Raw genomic sequence first — 17,453 nt, forward strand, 5'->3', positions numbered from 1 at the left:
ACACAGAAGTTAAACCAACCATGTTGAATCAACCAAACAAATGCTTTTTTTTTGGCCCATTGCACATTCGATGGTGTTATGAACAAATACTTTTTTTTATGTTTGGAAATGTCTGGTGTGCTGCCTTTACTGTGTTTAAAAATATTTTCCTACGGTCCTCCAAGTGAAGTGTTTCTGTAGCTTATTGTGGTTAGAGAATGTGTTTTTGTTCTTGAAAGCAAAATGGCCATACTTGATGATTTATAATTCACAGCGCCTTTTCCATGAATCCTTTAATGACAATGGTCATTTGAAGTACATTGCTAAATACTTGACTTAAAAAAAAATGACCGGACAGTTTCTAAAACATCTTTGACAGCTTTGATTAGTGCAAAGTGCAAATCTGAAGGGAATACACAGCTGAGAATCATGGACATGCGACATATTGCCAGAACACATAACAGCCAATGTCTTTCAAAAAAAAAAAAGAAAAAAGCGACATGTAGCTCAACAATAACCACCTGCCCAATGTCTTGCATGTTATTGCACAGACATGCAATCCAAATCACATAATACATGAATGATTGACAACAATGATTGAAGTATAAATCAGACACCTCTAGAATTACTTTAACTCAGTTGTATTATAGATGATGCAAAAGGAGATCAGAGGAAAACATGTTACAAATAAGTCTTAATGGCACAGTGCCTGCTGAGCTATTCTGTCCCAGACATTGGCTGGAGTACAAACAAAACTTTACAGATCTTTAATATACCCCATAAAAGAAAGTACAAAGATATTCTAACCCAAATTTCTACTGAAGAATCCAGTATTATGATAAGGAGTGATTTAAATTTTGTATATAAGGTCAAATGACTTTCTCTCTTAGCATTAAATAATATAACTTCATAGATGCATAGAATACAGTCACACACACACACACACACACAAATATATATACACTGTACACACATCCATATATAAATGTGTATATGCACACACAGTACATATATGTGTATACAGTATATATATGCACAATATATATGTTTATATATATGTATTTACACACACATATGTGTACATGCATACATGTGTATATACAAACACACATATATATACACACACATGCACACATGCACACATACACACATACACACATACACACATACATACATACATCTCTGGGGCTCTGATTTACACTTAAAAAAGAAAAAGTAATAACCAATTCAAAGAAGCAGATCACTCATTAAAAATGACAATCTTAAATGAAGCCTGCAACATGATCATATATTCACTTAGTCTCATATGATATAGTGAGGGGAAAGAACTTATGACACATACATAATTGACTTTTGAAAAAAAAAAGAAACATCTGGATAACAGATGTAAGGCCTTGTATGCAGAACAGATAGTTTTTCCAAAATCAAAGGTTCTCTGGTAATGAAGGCCAAAATATTTTTTCTTAAGATTAACAAACATTATAATGTTGAAAAACAAAGACAGGGAAACAGGAAGAGTCAACTCAATAAATCTCCAACAACTATTGTCCAGTATTTCATCTTTGACAGGAGACACGTTGCACTTAAGTTTGTACGTTTTTTGTCCCCAGCAAGTCATTGCCAAACTTGGAATGAACTTGCAACATACATGATGAATGTTACTAAAAAACTAAACAAAACTAGCTGTAGAGGTGCTGGAAAACCTTTCACATTCTTGACACAAAGTCAACATCATTCCATAACTAGTGACTCCCACTCTTTCCCATTCTTGTCACAAAGTCAACATCATTCCATTACTAGTGACTCCCACTCTATAAGCCAGAAGTTTCCTAAGAACTAAACTTAGCTTTACCTGAGCCAACACCCTTGCTACAATGATAGTCAAGGTAGCAGTCTAATGCCAATTGCCTTGGTCTTCCTGGTATTTTTGCTAACAGGTTTACCAATATGGTACAAAAATTGTCAAAAAGTACCTTACTGATAATTATGACATGGAGACGATGTGGACAGAGTTAAAACACATTAAGCATGGTTCATCTGCTGAGAGTTAACTTTAATTGTGGGAAATAATTTGTGTTGCAGTGGCTCTCACTCCCAGTTCTCCCAGTCTTCATCCAGCTATTGAAAAAGCAAAAAAAAAAAAGGTTAATAAAACTTTTTAAAATGTATTAATAAATTATAGTAAATGCCACAATGCTAACTTAATACTTGCCTCTCCAGACGCTTCTATTTTAGAGAGTGCCAGTTGGACTTCTTCTTCTGTCATGTCAAGGTCAAAGTCTTTCTCCCAGTCCTCACTCACATCTGTGCTTGACCCTGGAGTGGGATGAATATGGAGCTATTATTGTTGCAAAAGTATTTGTAAATGTGTACAAAGATCCACAAATGAGTGAACTGATCCACAAATGCATACACACATCTACAAATATGTACAAATATCCACAAATGTGTACACGAATCCACAAACCTGTACACAGACCTGTAAATGTATAAGTTACAAATGCATACTAGTGGTGAATCTCCTAAAAGTCCAAGAGGTTTTTAGCAATGATCTAAAAATACACACAGGTCCTCGCTTACAACTGATGCATTTCTCTCATTGGCTGTTTGTCTACACATAACTTTTGCAACAGTTCTGCTGTGGACATTCCAGACTCCAGCTGCTATGGACGTGCCAGCGGCTACAGCTACTACCATCCGTCTCACCACTATCATCTTTCTCTCTTTTCATGTCCTCTATCCCTCTTTCCAACCCCAACTTGGTCGAGGCAGACGGCTGTCTAATGAGTCTGGTTCTGCTCGAGGTTTCTGCCTGTTAAAAGAAAGATTTTCCTTGCCGCTGTAACTAGCTAAATACTGCAAGGTGCAATGCTCATGGTGGATTAAGATGAGATAAGGCTGAGTCTTACCCTGTTTTGATGTTGGGTCTTTGTTAATAATTATGGTCTAGACCTGCTATGTTTGTAAAAGCGTCCGGAGATATGGTTTGTTGTGATTTGGCGCTATATAAATAAAGATGATTGATTGATCTGAAACCATGTGTGCCCCTCACACTAATGCTTTACCATGCCAGTTTTATAGCAAACTGGTAAACAAAATCTCAATCTTCTTCTTGTTTCAGTCATTCTTTTGCTGGAACCATTCAGAACCTCCCTGCCAATTGAAAAACCTTTTTAGGTCTCCTTACCTTTCTTGCCATTGTTAGAGGGCGTAGACTTTCCACTGTCAGAATTAAGCTCAAACACTCTCAGATCCTGTGGCCCTTCTTCCTTTGCTGCCTCTGGTTTGGAGACGGAAGCCAGAGTCCGGATTGATGCCCCATCAACAGTGACTTCTGGCAGGGTTACAGCCTTCTCTTGGGGATCAAGAGGCAAGTCCCTGTTTAAAGGCCTCTGCTTTTCTTGTGTCTTTAACTTAACATCTTCCAAGCTAGCTTCTGTTAGTTTGTTGGTTAGCTCTGTGGAAACAGGCTCTGGTCGCACTTCCACTTGTGTTGGCTGGCTAATGCTATCACTGCTTATGGAGTGGGTGATATCACGCTCTTCACAGGAAGACAAGTCAGGGCCAGCTAGAGTTGTTCGAATAGGAGTTGTCGAGGTCAGGGGCAGGTCGGTTGATATGTTATCCAATTTGGTTGTAAAGTCGAGATGAGTAGATGATGATGCACCTATGAAGTCATCTGACAGAAATAGACAGGCATTAGAATGGCAGAGTAAGTCATAGATTTTGTACATGAAAGTATATATAAACATTAATAAAACTGAAGATAGCATACCCTCTTCCTCCTCCTCCCAGCCCAGGGTCTCTTGGTGTGTAGTCTGTTCTGCCCTCTGTTTTAATGCCAATCTCCGGCTTTCCTCCTAAAAAAAATAAGCAAAATGAATTTCTGCACTAAGGCAATAATTTAAATGTAGGTATTTTCAAAAGGTTGAGCTTGGTTGAAAATACACACGACACAATGATTGTGTGATATTTACTTGTGTAAAAGTTTAAGGGCAGCAAAAATTTGGAACTTGAAATTCAGAGTTCCACAGCCAGTTATCTTAATTAAATAAATACAAAAAAAATATATATTACATTTTAATTTACATGTATTGAGTCTGGAATATATAAAAAAAATTCACATATTAAATAACTGATGGAAAATATTGAACTTTTTCACAATGTTCTCATTTTTTGGGATGCAGAGGTTCTATGAATTGGGATCGCACTATACATTATACTCAATGCAATGCCATACTTAGTATGTATAGTATTACAGCATGACATTTTGGACACAACCTGGGCCTCATTCACCAATATCAAAAAATAGCATGTCTATTCTGGGGTGGTCCAATAATTTTGGAATCGCTGTGGAGAGTCTGGTAAGAATTCTGGCTTTGCCTTAACAGAGGTAAGTCCAATAACAAGGCCTAGAAGCACTAAAAGTGTCCTTTATTGACTTAAAGTGCATGTAATCCACTTGACCATCTTCTTTATATAGGTGTGTGTGCGTGTGTGTGTGCGTGTGTGTGTGTGGTCAAACTTACATATTATATCTATAAAATAACAATGGAAAACTGCAACTTAGCTACAAAATTTCTTACATTTCTAACTCAGTAAATAGACAAATAAGACAACTTACAATTCAACTGACGCAAAAAACACATGAGATGGAATACAAACTAACAAACACCAAAACTTTCCAAAGATCTGGGAACTAATGCAAAAACTTTCCATCCTCCACGCAGCAGGCATGCTGGTGTGAGACCTGTGTCTAGACAGCTCCCTCTGCTGGCCACCGAATGGCTTATCACTCTCCACCATCTAAAAGCAACAGGCAGCCTTTATAACCCATCTTCTAAACGATATATAACTGTTCATTAAGGATTACCATAAATCACTCCAAATGTAAGAAACTTTATCAGTTCTAAAATAGAGATAGGGCAGCTGGGAGTGACACAAATTATGTAACATATTGCATCATATTTATTACTAGGGATGCGCCGTTCCGATACTCGGTATCGGTATCGGTATCGGTATGATACTAGCCAAAATTACTGGATGGAAAAATTAAACAGTAATACAAGTTGTCCGATCCAATCCAATCCTTAACTTTGCACGACATGACGTTAAGAGATAGCCAAGCGGGCTTCTGGATGTTGCAGCATGTGTCACGTGAGCAGAAGCTATAGGGAGAGTGAGAACAGTCAGCAGCTCTGTCGTAATGTCAGCTGTGTGGACTTACTTTGGACTTAAAGAGGATAAAAGCCGAGTGTAATTTATGCAACGCAAGTTTGTCGAGGGGTGGCAGCAGGACTGGAAGCTTCAACACCACGAACTTGATAAAACATTTGCGAAAGCATCATGGAAAGGAGTATGCCGACAAGAGGAAAAGTGACCCAGAACAACAAACATTACAGGAAACTGTTGAGAAGTGCCAGAAACTCCCTCCAGACAGCAACAAAGCAAAGCTAATAGCGGAGCGAGTTACTGAATTCATTTTGCTCGATGACCAACCACTTTCAGGCAGCTACTGCTATGACTTGTCATCTTAAGGGAAAACCAAATTTTGTTTAGTTTACCTTGCAATTATCATTTCAGATTGTAATTGTGTTCTTACTAGTTTTTCATACCAGTGTTAAACAAACAGTTCAACCCAAAGGTTCTATGTGAAAAAATAAACAGAGCTGGCACTGTTTATGTTTCTACATTTAGATTTTTTATTTATTTGTTTTTTCAGTGCTGCTTATTAGATATCGGGTGTAACAGCCTAGAGTTTCTGTTGTGAGTGCCTTAAAAGGTCAAGTTTAAGTACTGTGTTGCACTGCACCTTTTCTATTTGTGATGCCATTATTTATTTTAAGTTATAGATATTTAAGTTACGATCTACATTGCAACTTGTTGTTTGCTACTGTATATTATTGAGGCATATAGATGCTACACATTCAGTTTACACTGGAGCTATCTTTTTTTTTTTGTTTTGTTTTAAAACTCCGATTTTAACTTTTACGAAAAGTTGCACATTCAATTTTATATTGAATGGTGCCGAGTCTGCTGACCAAAGTTTAAATAAAGTTTAAATAAAACGCAGCAGCTGTACTGCTGCATAACTTGAGTCATGTTGTGGGCTATTGTGTTTTTTTCCTTTAGGGAAACAGAATGTTTGACTTACAGTTTGACCATGTTTCTTTTTAGATTAAATTTATTCTCAAAAAGTTTCTGCTTGTTTTTTTTTTAAGAGTATAAAGGGTATCGGCAGATACTCAAAGTTGGGGTATCGGAAACAAAAAAGTGGTATTGTGCCATCCCTATTTATTACTTAGCTGATATAAATACTTGATGTTGATTGGTCAATACCCCATAGCAATGGTTTATTTCTTAACAGTAAGGTGTTGCTAGGGACAACCTGATCCTACATTTAGAATAGAATCAATATGTAAAAAGGAGTACAGCAGGTTTCACCTCTTCCTGTTGGCATTTCGCCCATTGGCACTGCACAAGAACATTATTTTTCCCATTAGCATTCTAAACCAATAAATACTTTTGCAAAACATGTGTTTTTGTTAGCATTTTGAAGTGGATAAAAGGACCCCTCCAATTTGCATCAGTGTACTCCTCATCCTGTTTGATTCCAATCCCCTGTAACCACCCCTTGACAACACATTATACCTACCTTAGTAGCAACAGTGGCCAAAAAAACATACATTTTAAAGATACGTTGCACAATATCACTTAAAAAACCTTGTCTTCAGAAAATTATGCACTTCATGAAGTCAAACAAAACAGTTTGATCACAAAATGTTGTAAAGACAGTTGTATATCAGCAGAAGATGTGTACAATGATCTAATGACAAACAATCACTTTCTGTTCCACAGCACACATGCCCCGATGAGCAAAGTGGAAGTGGTTACTCAGACTGATGTGGGGTCTCTGACCAGTCTGTCCTGTACACAACCATGCAAACGTTTGGTTTATGTCATCATACAAAAAAAATATGACTTGCAGGAATTGTCTGTATTGTGCAGAATATAATTCCTCATCAAAATGCTTGCTATCTTGGAACCTAGCATGGATCATTTTTTCCCTGAAAAACTCCCCAAAGTGTTACTATGCCCTGAAATTAACAATCCTAGCTGTAAAATCATCCACTAGGTGGTATCCAAGACAAAAACTGAGATGATGGGACTGACTTCTTGGCATATTGAGGATCGTCTGTGGTTTTAATATTGAGAAGGGAAGGGTTACCTGGTCGAGCTGGAAGACTTTGTAGAAATACCTCTGCCAAAATTCAGAATGGGCTACAGCTGCTGGCACCTATGAATACAAAAAAAGGATAGTGTCTTTATCTGATTCAATTTATTTCTAAATCTAACATTGAATACTTATTGTGAGCCACTTTGGACTGTGATGCAAAGAGTATGTTCATACTGAAACTGTCTTGTATCATGGTGGTTACCTCAGCGGTACATAAAAACATTACATGATTTATCACCTTCATCATTATTATATGACTGATGCACTACATTATCAGATTATAAAACCCTTTGCATTTGTTTCTCCCCATTATAATGAATATCTGAAATATAGTAATAATTATATTAATTATTGTTGTAACTATTTTTACTTTTGACTGGTACTGTACAGTCATTGAGAAAAGTCTTGTCGCATAAGGATATAGTAACTTAAAATGGCATATAATTGATTTCCAATCAATCAATTGTTACAATAAATTGTTCATTTTAATGTCAATGGCTTTCACATTAATAACTGGGTGCAAAATTAAACTGTCAAAAAGTGTCCTGATCTTCACAGCTTGGTAAAGCCCATAACATCTGTTTTTCGAAGTACAAAAGTCTTGTCGGGTCTTTAAATGATTCAACCAATCACAGATTAGAGCTTCACCTGTGATAAATACTGTAATTACCACATTCCCAGTAGTGTATAAAAAGAACCCCAGCACACCAGACCTGCATGGGAAATGCAACCTGACCTCTGACAACATGCCAAAGATTCAACCACAGACCAAATTGTTGATCAGAAAGAATCTGAAGACCAAGTCTACTGCTGAGGTGGCAGACACATTTTATGTATCCAAACTCCAAGTGGAGAGGATAAGAAAAAGAATGGAAGAAACTGGTGGTGTTCATGGCAAGCACAGGTCAGGCAGACTACATAAGACAACTGTTCGAGAGGAACTATGTTGCTTCAACAGTCCAGGGCCAGCCCTTTTTCAACTGCAGTGGAGCCACATGAGAACTGGTCAACAGAAACCCCTGTATCAACAGTTTGTTGAATTCTCTCACACAGTGGTCTCCATGGAAGAATTAGTGCTCAGAAAACCAGCATTAAACAGAGCTTGTCTGGGGTAAGATGAAGGAGGAGGTTTGGATGATGAAACCTAAGAATCTTGATGAACTCTGGGAGTCCAGCAAGACTGCTTTCTTTGCCATTCCAGAGGACTTTGTCAATAAGTTATTTGAGTTATTGCCGAGACATATGGATGCAGTCCTCCAAGCTCATGGGAGTCATACAAGATATTAATTATTTTTCCCAAGGCACCATGACTATGTTTTGATGTTTGTGTATTCAAAATAAAGTATGTTTAATTTCTACATTATTTTGAATGCGACAAGACTGTTGTCCAAGAAAAATCTGACCTTTTTGTCCTAATTAATTGAAAAAACTCATTGAGTGATAAATAAAAACTTTATTTTGGTATAATAAGTATAATCTAGAGGGCTTTGCCTTTCATATAAGCCATTTCTGATTCCAATTGATCAACTACAAGTAAAGTTGTTCTTTATTGTTCCTACAACTTGGATAAGCGACAAGACTTGTCAGGGACTATGTATGTATATACACATGTGTGCATGATTGTAGATGTATATGTGGGTATATATACACACACTTATGTATATATGTATGTGTATAAATATGTGTGTGTGTGTGTGTGTGTGTGTGTGTGTGTGTGTGTGTGTATATATATACACATGCATAGATAGATTTATTTTTATTTATCTCTCCTCATGTTTGAACTGTCATTTGTCCTATTTCCATGAATCACAATTCCTATTTCCTGTTTCAACAATCTTAAAGATTCTTAACATTAACTGCGTAATTTACTCAAAAACACTTAAGTTCCAAATTTGCCTTGCATCTCTCATCACTACATTGTTGACATGCTATTCTGCTATCTTCAAGTGTTGGTTCTGTTAGCTTTGCTGTTGCCATTTGTCATGTGTTGGGAAACTTTGTTCACTATCTTCTTGCTTACTTGTTCGTCATGCAAAAATGACTACAAAAAAAAAGAGAATTGCCTTAGCTTGCAGTAACATACCATTTTGTTGTAGAGGGCTCGTATCGAAGGACTGTTGACCAGAAGTTCTGAGATTTGTCTCTTATTATCTTCCAAGCTGAAGGTGGAAAGCCAGTTTTCAAACTTCTCTGGGGGACCTGCACAAAAACAGCTTATCTTTAAAATACCGTTAAAACGTGTGTCAAGGGCATCAGAGAATATTTACAAAGCATGAAATATCCATCCATCATCCTCTGCATGTAATAATTACATTTTTGAGGGCAGTTTAACACAAAATATTCAAGAAAGCTTTATTCAAGCTATTCTATTAGTAGATCTAATAAATCAATCCACAGAAAAGAGTTCCAGCATACTTTCCTTCTGCTTGTTGACACCATAGATCGTAAGGTGAGGTAAAACTGTTAGTTTACCTATGCATCAAAACAATGTGGCTAAAACACTAAAACACTGTTAGCATGCTAGATCAGCAGGCTACAGACATTTTCATATTGGATCCTGTCCAGTAATCATAGCAACGGCAGCAGAGTCAGTAAGTGCAGCTTTAAATTAACCGCAGAAGGAGGAGAAGGAGGAGAGCTGGATGAGAAAAGTTTAGTGTTAAATCGACAGCAACAATCTCATAGTGTCCTAACAACATGTGACGAGAACAAGTGTAAGTAACAAAATCTGCCAAATAACATTGTTTACAATTGGAATGTCCCAACTGTATGTGTGCGATGCAGCACGCGATGCAGTGCACCGTTTTCCATGACTGGTTGTGACTGACCATCACATGATCAAAGCCAATGAATGGCTTACCTATTGCTGCAGCAGGCTAACTTTTCCTGTCATTATTATTATTCCATTATTTTCGAAAGTGACAGTTTCAGAGTCAGATCGCTCCATTTATAAACATACTAAGAAACCACATGCTCTGAATGACCTGATCGGGAGACCGTCTTGGGAGCATAATCAGAGTATATGATCATGCAGCGCAGGGGAGACCGATGTTTCATGGCGGGGATCTGTGCAGAAATGTGAATATATTCTGATTTTTATTTCTCGGCAAAAGCAAACTCATGTTGGCCGTGGAATTCTTGTTTTTTGTTGACAGTCAATCAGGGTGTATGATCAAACAACGTTTTATACCACTTCATTACTTTGGTCCATAATGACATGCTGTTCTCTGCTGCCGTCGACATGAGTGCATTTTTCCTCCTCTCTGTACTGCAGCCAAGACAGTTTTTTATCATCACGTTTAACAAATATTTAACATTTTCTCAAGACTAATGAAGGTATATCAGGTGCTGTGTTAATGTGTATACAAAGCAGGAAAGTGAGAACACTGGAGATGCATTTGAATACAGATGATCTGCAGGTGTGAACCGCTGTCAGTGGAGCAGTCCCCTCTGATCATATGAGCCAGACCACATCGCTATGTAAATTTAAAAAATGATAAGAGCACCTGTCCCAGGCCATTGTAGATCCCAGTTTCTAATGGTCCTCATACTGGATAAACTTCTTTCTGATGTAACTGATAATACGTATACACCCCAAACTCTGCCCATGGATAGCATTGTGGTTTGTTTACATGATGAACACGTGATGACAGTCGATTTTTAAGCATAGAGTGTGGGCAGCAATGTCCGTTGCTATGAGATGAGACGTGACATACGACGCTCACATGATGTTAGGGCACGGTGTCAGATAGGAATCCATTGCAATGGAAACTTAACTGCTGTGGAATCACTGGGACTATTTGTGTATACTATATACATACATACATCACTTTGAATCAATAAAATAATCTTTTGACCAAGGTGTTTATATTTTAAGTAAGTAGTTTGGAAAAAGAACCCCTTCAGGGTGAGATAAGACCCTGACGCAATCTACCTGCTAACCATATATTATTCCATACATGTAACATAACTAATGCCATACTAATAACCTGGTGGATGCTTTACAATACTTCACCATACAACCTTACCATCAGGTTCATTGCAGTATGTAGCAGGGTCAGCTTGCAAACTGTAGAGACGTGCCTACAGGAAAAAAAAACACTTAGATAGGACTGTTTTGTTTTTTTAAAGTGAGCTACTTTCCATGTACTGTTTTGTCTTTTTTTCCAAAACACAAGACAGAAAATATTTCCTAAATGAATATGTTTGACAATACTTCAAAAATATAAACCATAAAGTTCTGTATTAAATGCATTTAAACTTTGCACTAAATTGAGATTCACATGAACCCATTTCCCAGGACCATGTTTTGCTCTGCTGTTTCTTAGTTGTCAAAAGTCAACAAAAAGGTTTACTAACTTGACCAAAAGTACTGTAGGCAAAACTCCTGCTCACCTTAGAACTGTCATAGACCTCTGTAGTTCCAGCTGGTGTTGCCACCAATGTGATCACATCACAGTCGATGGTTTTATCAGGGGGTGGAGCAAGCGTGTCTGTTATTACTCCTAAGAAACTAGAGAGGCTCTTTTTGACCTTTTCTGTGGTCTCAGAGGAACCTTCCACCTGGAAAGTAGTATATTATACAAGAAGGTGAGAATAGGTACTTTGCAACTGATAACCTCAGACATGCATCAACACACTTTTGGGAAATAAAAAAGGAAATGAATAACAAGGACTGAAACCTACCGCAAGCTTGTTTTTAACAGCAGTGGCTGTAGCCACAAGGGAGCAGGTTGTGTCATGTTGCACTACAGTAGAGAACTCTGTCAGGTCTCGCTTGATAAATTCTAAGGCTTCAGTTGACTGCAAAAAGAGAGCAAATTAATCAAAACAAGGTTCATCTCCACAATGAATTTTCCTGCACAGAAAATTGTGTTTTAACAAAATAATGACACATAAACATCAAAAGAAGACAGTTTGCTAATAATTTGATAATGACACATGAAAGGGGTACAACATTACAAATAGCTTTGCCTCACATACCCATTTGTTGCAAATTGTCTTTACAGGAGATGACTGTCTAATCATGCTTACAAACAACTGGGGCAGTTTTAGGCAAGGCAGCAATAGCGCATTTCATACACGAGGGCAACTCAGTGTGCTTTACATTAAAACATTAAAAGCATTGGAAACATTCAGACAGGCATAAAAGAAAACAGTTAAAACGACAAATACAATAAAACAGAAAAGAAAAGGAAAATAAGAAATATATTAAAAATTACATTAAAATTTTAATTTAAAGTGGGTTAAAATGAGCTAAGATAGGAAGGCAATGGCAAATAAAAAGGTCTTAGTCTTTGATTTAAAAGAAGAGGTGAGAGTTGGAGCGGACCTACAGCTTTCAGGGAGTTTGTTCCAGATATGTGGTGCATAATGACTAAACGCTGCTTCACCATGTTTCGTTCTGACTCTCGGGACTGAAAGCAGACCAGTACCTGATGACCTCAGAGGTCGAGGTGGTTCATACAGTAGTAGCAGATCAGCAATGTATTTTGGGCCTAAACCATCAGCAGGATTTTAAAGTCTATTCTCTGACAGACAGGAAGCCAGTGTAGGGATCTAAGAACTCGAGTGATGTGGCCTACTTTTTTGGTCCTTGTTAGGACTCGAGCAGCAGCATTCTGTATGAGCTGCAGTCGTCAGATGGACTTTTTAGGGAGTCCTGTAAAGACCCCATTACAGTAGTCTAGTCTGCTAAAGATAAATGCATGGACAAGTTTTTCTGCATCCAGCTGAGACACAAGTCCTTTAATCCTTGATATATTCTTAAGGTGATAGTAGGCTGACTTTGTAATTATCTTAATGTGGCTACTGACATTAAGGTCTGAGTCTATCACTACACCAAGGTTTCTGGCTTGGTTTCAACATTTCATCTGTGCAGTTTTATCTTGCCTCAACAATGCCGTGCAACCAGTTTTTGTGTTGCTAATGTATGTATTGTTTTTTTTGTGTGTCAGAAAAAAATGTCCAAATTCAAATCGATGATAACTTATTTTAACATTAAACTTTTCAACCATGTTCCCTTGAGAAGACCTCAATTGATTTTTTTCTTTCTGTGGACGACTGCCTTATACGTGTTACCTTTTCTTTGACGGCCTGGAAGCTCTGCTGAAGCCAGCCTCCCCACCAGCCTTCTCTGTGAACGTTCAAAATAAGTTAGCAACATTTCTCAGCCAAACTAACCATAAAAAAAATAACCATACATGTACAAACAACAGCAACTGCAAATCCAATGGTACTCAGTGACACGCCTAAAGTAGACAGTCGCTTGAGGGTATCTCTTAACTTACTGTTGGGTGTTTACTTTCTTATTGTATCTCCACCTACCGTGAACACGCACAGAGCCTAGCAAGCTTTATGGGTCAGCTAACGTCAGATATCAGGGTCGCATAATTTGTTGAAACACACAATCACGCAGTTGCTGGAATTGACCATTGAATGTTACAAAAATGACATATGGGGCCCTCTTGTTTTCTGTGCGATTTATAACTAATCACTATGACTATCAGGACTATGCTAACGCTAGTACAGGCTGAGTTTAGGTAAACAAATGCACTTCCTGAGCTGATTCCGTGAGCTGTAAAGTGCAGCGTTGGAACAAACGACGCCAAATCTGGGACAAAAACGCAACACGAAACACGATATGCACACGCAGTCGGATCTCTGCCTCTTTAAAGTTGTATTTTGGAAAATAAAGACAGACATTTCAGGGTTCAAGCTCACCCTTCAGCCATCTTCAGACGGTGACATCATCAGTATTTTTCTTCTACTTTATCTTCCTTGGATTTGATTAGCGGCTGGCAATTCCGGTTTAAGGTACTTTATGGCCCCCTACAGGACTGGAGTGCGAAGTAGTAGTTTGGCCCTTGGCAGACAAAATAAATGAATTACAACAAACAAAAAGGGGAGAAAAGGAATCAGTTAATCAGATTTACTTCAAGAATTGAATCATACATTTGCAGGGTCGTAACCAGGATTTTGAAATAAGTGGGTTACAGAATTTTTATTGTATTCAAGTATTTAACTTAAGATAAGATAAGATAAGATATACTTTATTTGTCCCCCATTGGGGGAAATTATTTTGTTACAGCAGCTTACAACACGGTACAAGGGAATACAACAATGTACTAACATACTTAAAAAAATATAATAATAATAACAGCAATGACAAGGGTAAAATATAATATAATAAAATAAAATAGAATAAAATAAAGTAAAATAAAATAAAGTAAAAATAAAATAAAAGGAAATAAAATATGGCAACTACTGCAGATATATACACAGTATGTACACTTCTATCTGATAAATAGATAAGGTAAGTTATTGCACGATTAAAATTGCACCAGGTTATTTAAAAACAAACATACACAGTATGAAGAAACAGTGCGATTCAGATGGATACAGTAGTTATTTGTGAATATGACCAAGTCACATAGTAACTTCCATGTAGTGGAATGAAAGATGAGAACAGATGATTAACGGGACACAGCAGTGCTGGTGTTAAACAGTCTGATTGCAGATGGGATGAAGGACCTGCGGTAGTGCTCCGTCCTGCAGGGTGGGAGTCTCAGTCTGCTGCTGAAGGAGCTGCTCAGGGACCCCACAGTCTCATGCAGGGGGTGAGAGGGATTGTCCATGATGGATGTCAGCTTGGCTAACATCCTCCTCTCACCCACCTCCTCTATGGAGTCCAGAGGACAGCCAAGGACAGAACTGGCCCTCGTGCCAGTCTGTTAAGTCTTTTCCTGTCCCTGTCTGTGCTCCCTGCTCCCCAGCAGACCACTGCATAGAAGAAAGCAGACGCTACCACAGTGTCATAAAATGTCCGTAACAGAGTCCTGCACACTCCGAAAGACCTCAGTCTTCTCAGCAGGTGCAGACGACTTTGGCCCTTCTTGTACAGGACGTCAGTGTTGTGTGACTTGTTAAAACTTTATAAAGAAATGAGGTAGGAGACGGTCTTCCACGTATAGTGTTTTCTTTTATTGGTATTTCCAACTGTCATAAAGCAGCTGTCTACAAACTGTGCTACACATGCGCACACAAACAATAACTAAAGAGGCTCTCGCCACTATGGAAGCATATAGGTAAAAAAATCAAAATGAAAAAGCAAATTTGAAAATTAGATTCAAATGATACGTGATGATCAATCAGAATTGGTTCTCAATTAACTCACCTGGTAAAATAAAGGTAAAATAAAATAAATAATAAAGCGGTGTCCATCATTTGTAAATGAAAGAAGTTGAAATCACCAAGACTCTCCCTAGAAATGGCTGCCTGGCCAAAATAAGCGATCAGGGGAGAAGGGCCTTGTTTAGGGAGGTGACCAAGAACCCAACGGTCACTCTGACAGAGCTCCAGCGTTCCTCTGTGGAGATGGAACAACCTTCCAGAAAGACAACCATCTCTGAAACACTCCACAGATCAGTCCTTTATGAAAGAGAGGCCAGACGGAAGCCACAAAGCACATGAAAGTTTGTCAATAGGCACCTAAAGGACTCTCAGACCATGAGAAACAACATTCTCTAGTCTGATGAAACCAAAATGGAACTCTTTGGCCTGAATGTCTGGAGGAAACCAGGCACTGCTCATCACCTGGCCAGTACCATCCCTACAGTGAAGCATGGTGGTGGCAGCAGCATCATGCTGTAGGATGTTTTTCAGCGAGGAACTGGGAGACTAGTCAGGATCAAGGGAAGGATGAACGCAGCAATGTACAGAGAGATTCTTGATGAAAACCTGCTCCAGAGCACTCCGAACCTCAGACTGCAGTGAAGGTTCACCTTCCAACAGGACAACGATCCTCAGCACACAGCCAAGATAACAAAGGAGTGGCTTCAGGGCAAGTCTCTGAATGTCCTCGAGTGACCAAGCCAGAGCCCAGACTTGAACCTGATTGAACATCTCTGGGAAGACCTGAAAATAGCTTTGCACTGACACTCCCCATCCAACTTCATCAAGCTTGAGAGGGTGTGCAAAGAAGAATTGGAGAAACTCCTCAGATCCAGGAGAGCTAAGCTTGTATCATCATACCTGAGAAGACTGGAGGCTGTAATCACTGCCAAAGGTGCTTCAACAGAGTATTGAGTAAAGGGTCCGAATACTTATGCACATGCAATATTTGAGTGTTTTATTTTTAATTCATTTGCAAAAATTTCTACAAAACATTTTTCACTTTGTCATTATGGGGTATTGTTTGGAGAATGTTGAGGGGCAAAATAAATGTAATCCATTTTGGAATAAGGCTGTAATATTACAAAATGTAAAAAAAGTGAAGGGGTCTCAATACTTTCCATACCCACTGTAGGAATGCACTGTGTGCATTAATGTTTGGGTTGGACATTCTTAAGATTGGCAAAATTACATGGTAAAGTTAACCCTAGCCCAACGAGGCCCCCAAAATGGATTTAGAGCATGGAAATTTTGGTTTAAACTTCCCTGCATTCATAATAGTCCTCTTTCAAGACCCAACTCAGTCGAGGCAGATGGCTGTCTAACATGAGTCTGGTTCTGCTCAAGGTTTCTGCCTGTTAAAAGGAAGTTTTTCCTTGCCGCCCTAACTAGCTAAATACTGCAAGGTACAATGTGCATGGTGGATTAAGATGAGATAAGATCGTAGAGTACGGTCTAGATCTGCTATGTTTGTAAAGGTGTCTTGAGATAAAGTTTTTTGTGATTTGGCACAAAACAAATAAAAGTTGAGATAAAGAATGACATATATTGAAGGGCCCAACACTGATATAAAATCAAGGAAGTTACTATATGGGCAATGTTGTATGCCCCTTACAGCGTGAAGCAGTTTGTTTTCTCCACTATCTGGTTGTGTTTATTGTGTCAGCAAATAACACTTCACTTCCCACCATGACGCCAATGCTCCTGACTCAGAACTTCAACTTCCATTTACACACCTACACACGAAGCATGCTTGTATACAAACACACATTCATATTCAAGTTAGCTTCAAGTCAATTGCATGCTGCCAGTTATGTCCATAGGTCAGATGACTTTTATCATTCTTTCTGAAAATGTATAATGTAATATCTGAAACTGTATGTAAACACACACACACACACACACACACACACACACACAGGTACACATTCTGGTGGTGGGGGAGGGGGGCAGTGGTAAAGTCAAAAGTGACGTGTTTGCTTTTCAAGTGGAAAAAGACCAGGCGGCTATTTGCGTGGGTCACTGTATGCATATTTAATCGGGGAGTGGGCAGCAATAATTCAGA

General features: G+C 38.4%; 1 protein-coding gene across 1 annotated transcript; it reads right to left on the bottom strand.

Annotated features, from left to right (window-relative positions):
- Positions 1-236: 236 nt before the first annotated feature.
- On the bottom strand, positions 237-14,075 carry bsdc1 (BSD domain containing 1). The gene is made up of 11 exons (XM_034675077.1): positions 13,940-14,075; positions 13,298-13,352; positions 11,903-12,019; positions 11,612-11,779; positions 11,245-11,299; positions 9,300-9,415; positions 7,208-7,276; positions 3,755-3,839; positions 3,167-3,658; positions 2,192-2,295; positions 237-2,097 (listed from the first exon to the last, which is right to left on the bottom strand). The coding sequence occupies exons 1-11, from the start codon at positions 13,948-13,950 to the stop codon at positions 2,068-2,070; spliced, it is 1,302 nt and encodes a 433-aa protein (XP_034530968.1). The 5' UTR covers positions 13,951-14,075; the 3' UTR covers positions 237-2,067.
- Positions 14,076-17,453: the final 3,378 nt, after the last annotated feature.

This window comes from Notolabrus celidotus, chromosome 22, assembly GCF_009762535.1.
Source record: "Notolabrus celidotus isolate fNotCel1 chromosome 22, fNotCel1.pri, whole genome shotgun sequence".
In the NCBI taxonomy this organism is placed as follows: Eukaryota; Metazoa; Chordata; class Actinopteri; order Labriformes; family Labridae; genus Notolabrus; species Notolabrus celidotus.

What these genes read in the sequence shown, in the direction of transcription:
- bsdc1 (XM_034675077.1), bottom strand. An exon ending in ATACTGCAATGAACCTGATG is followed by an intron (nt 9,416 to 11,244) that starts GTAAGGTTGTAT and finishes GTTTTTGTGCAG; the next exon opens with GTCCCCCAGAGAAGTTTGAA. An exon ending in AAATAGAAGCGTCTGGAGAG is followed by an intron (nt 2,098 to 2,191) that starts GCAAGTATTAAG and finishes CTTTTTCAATAG; the next exon opens with CTGGATGAAGACTGGGAGAA.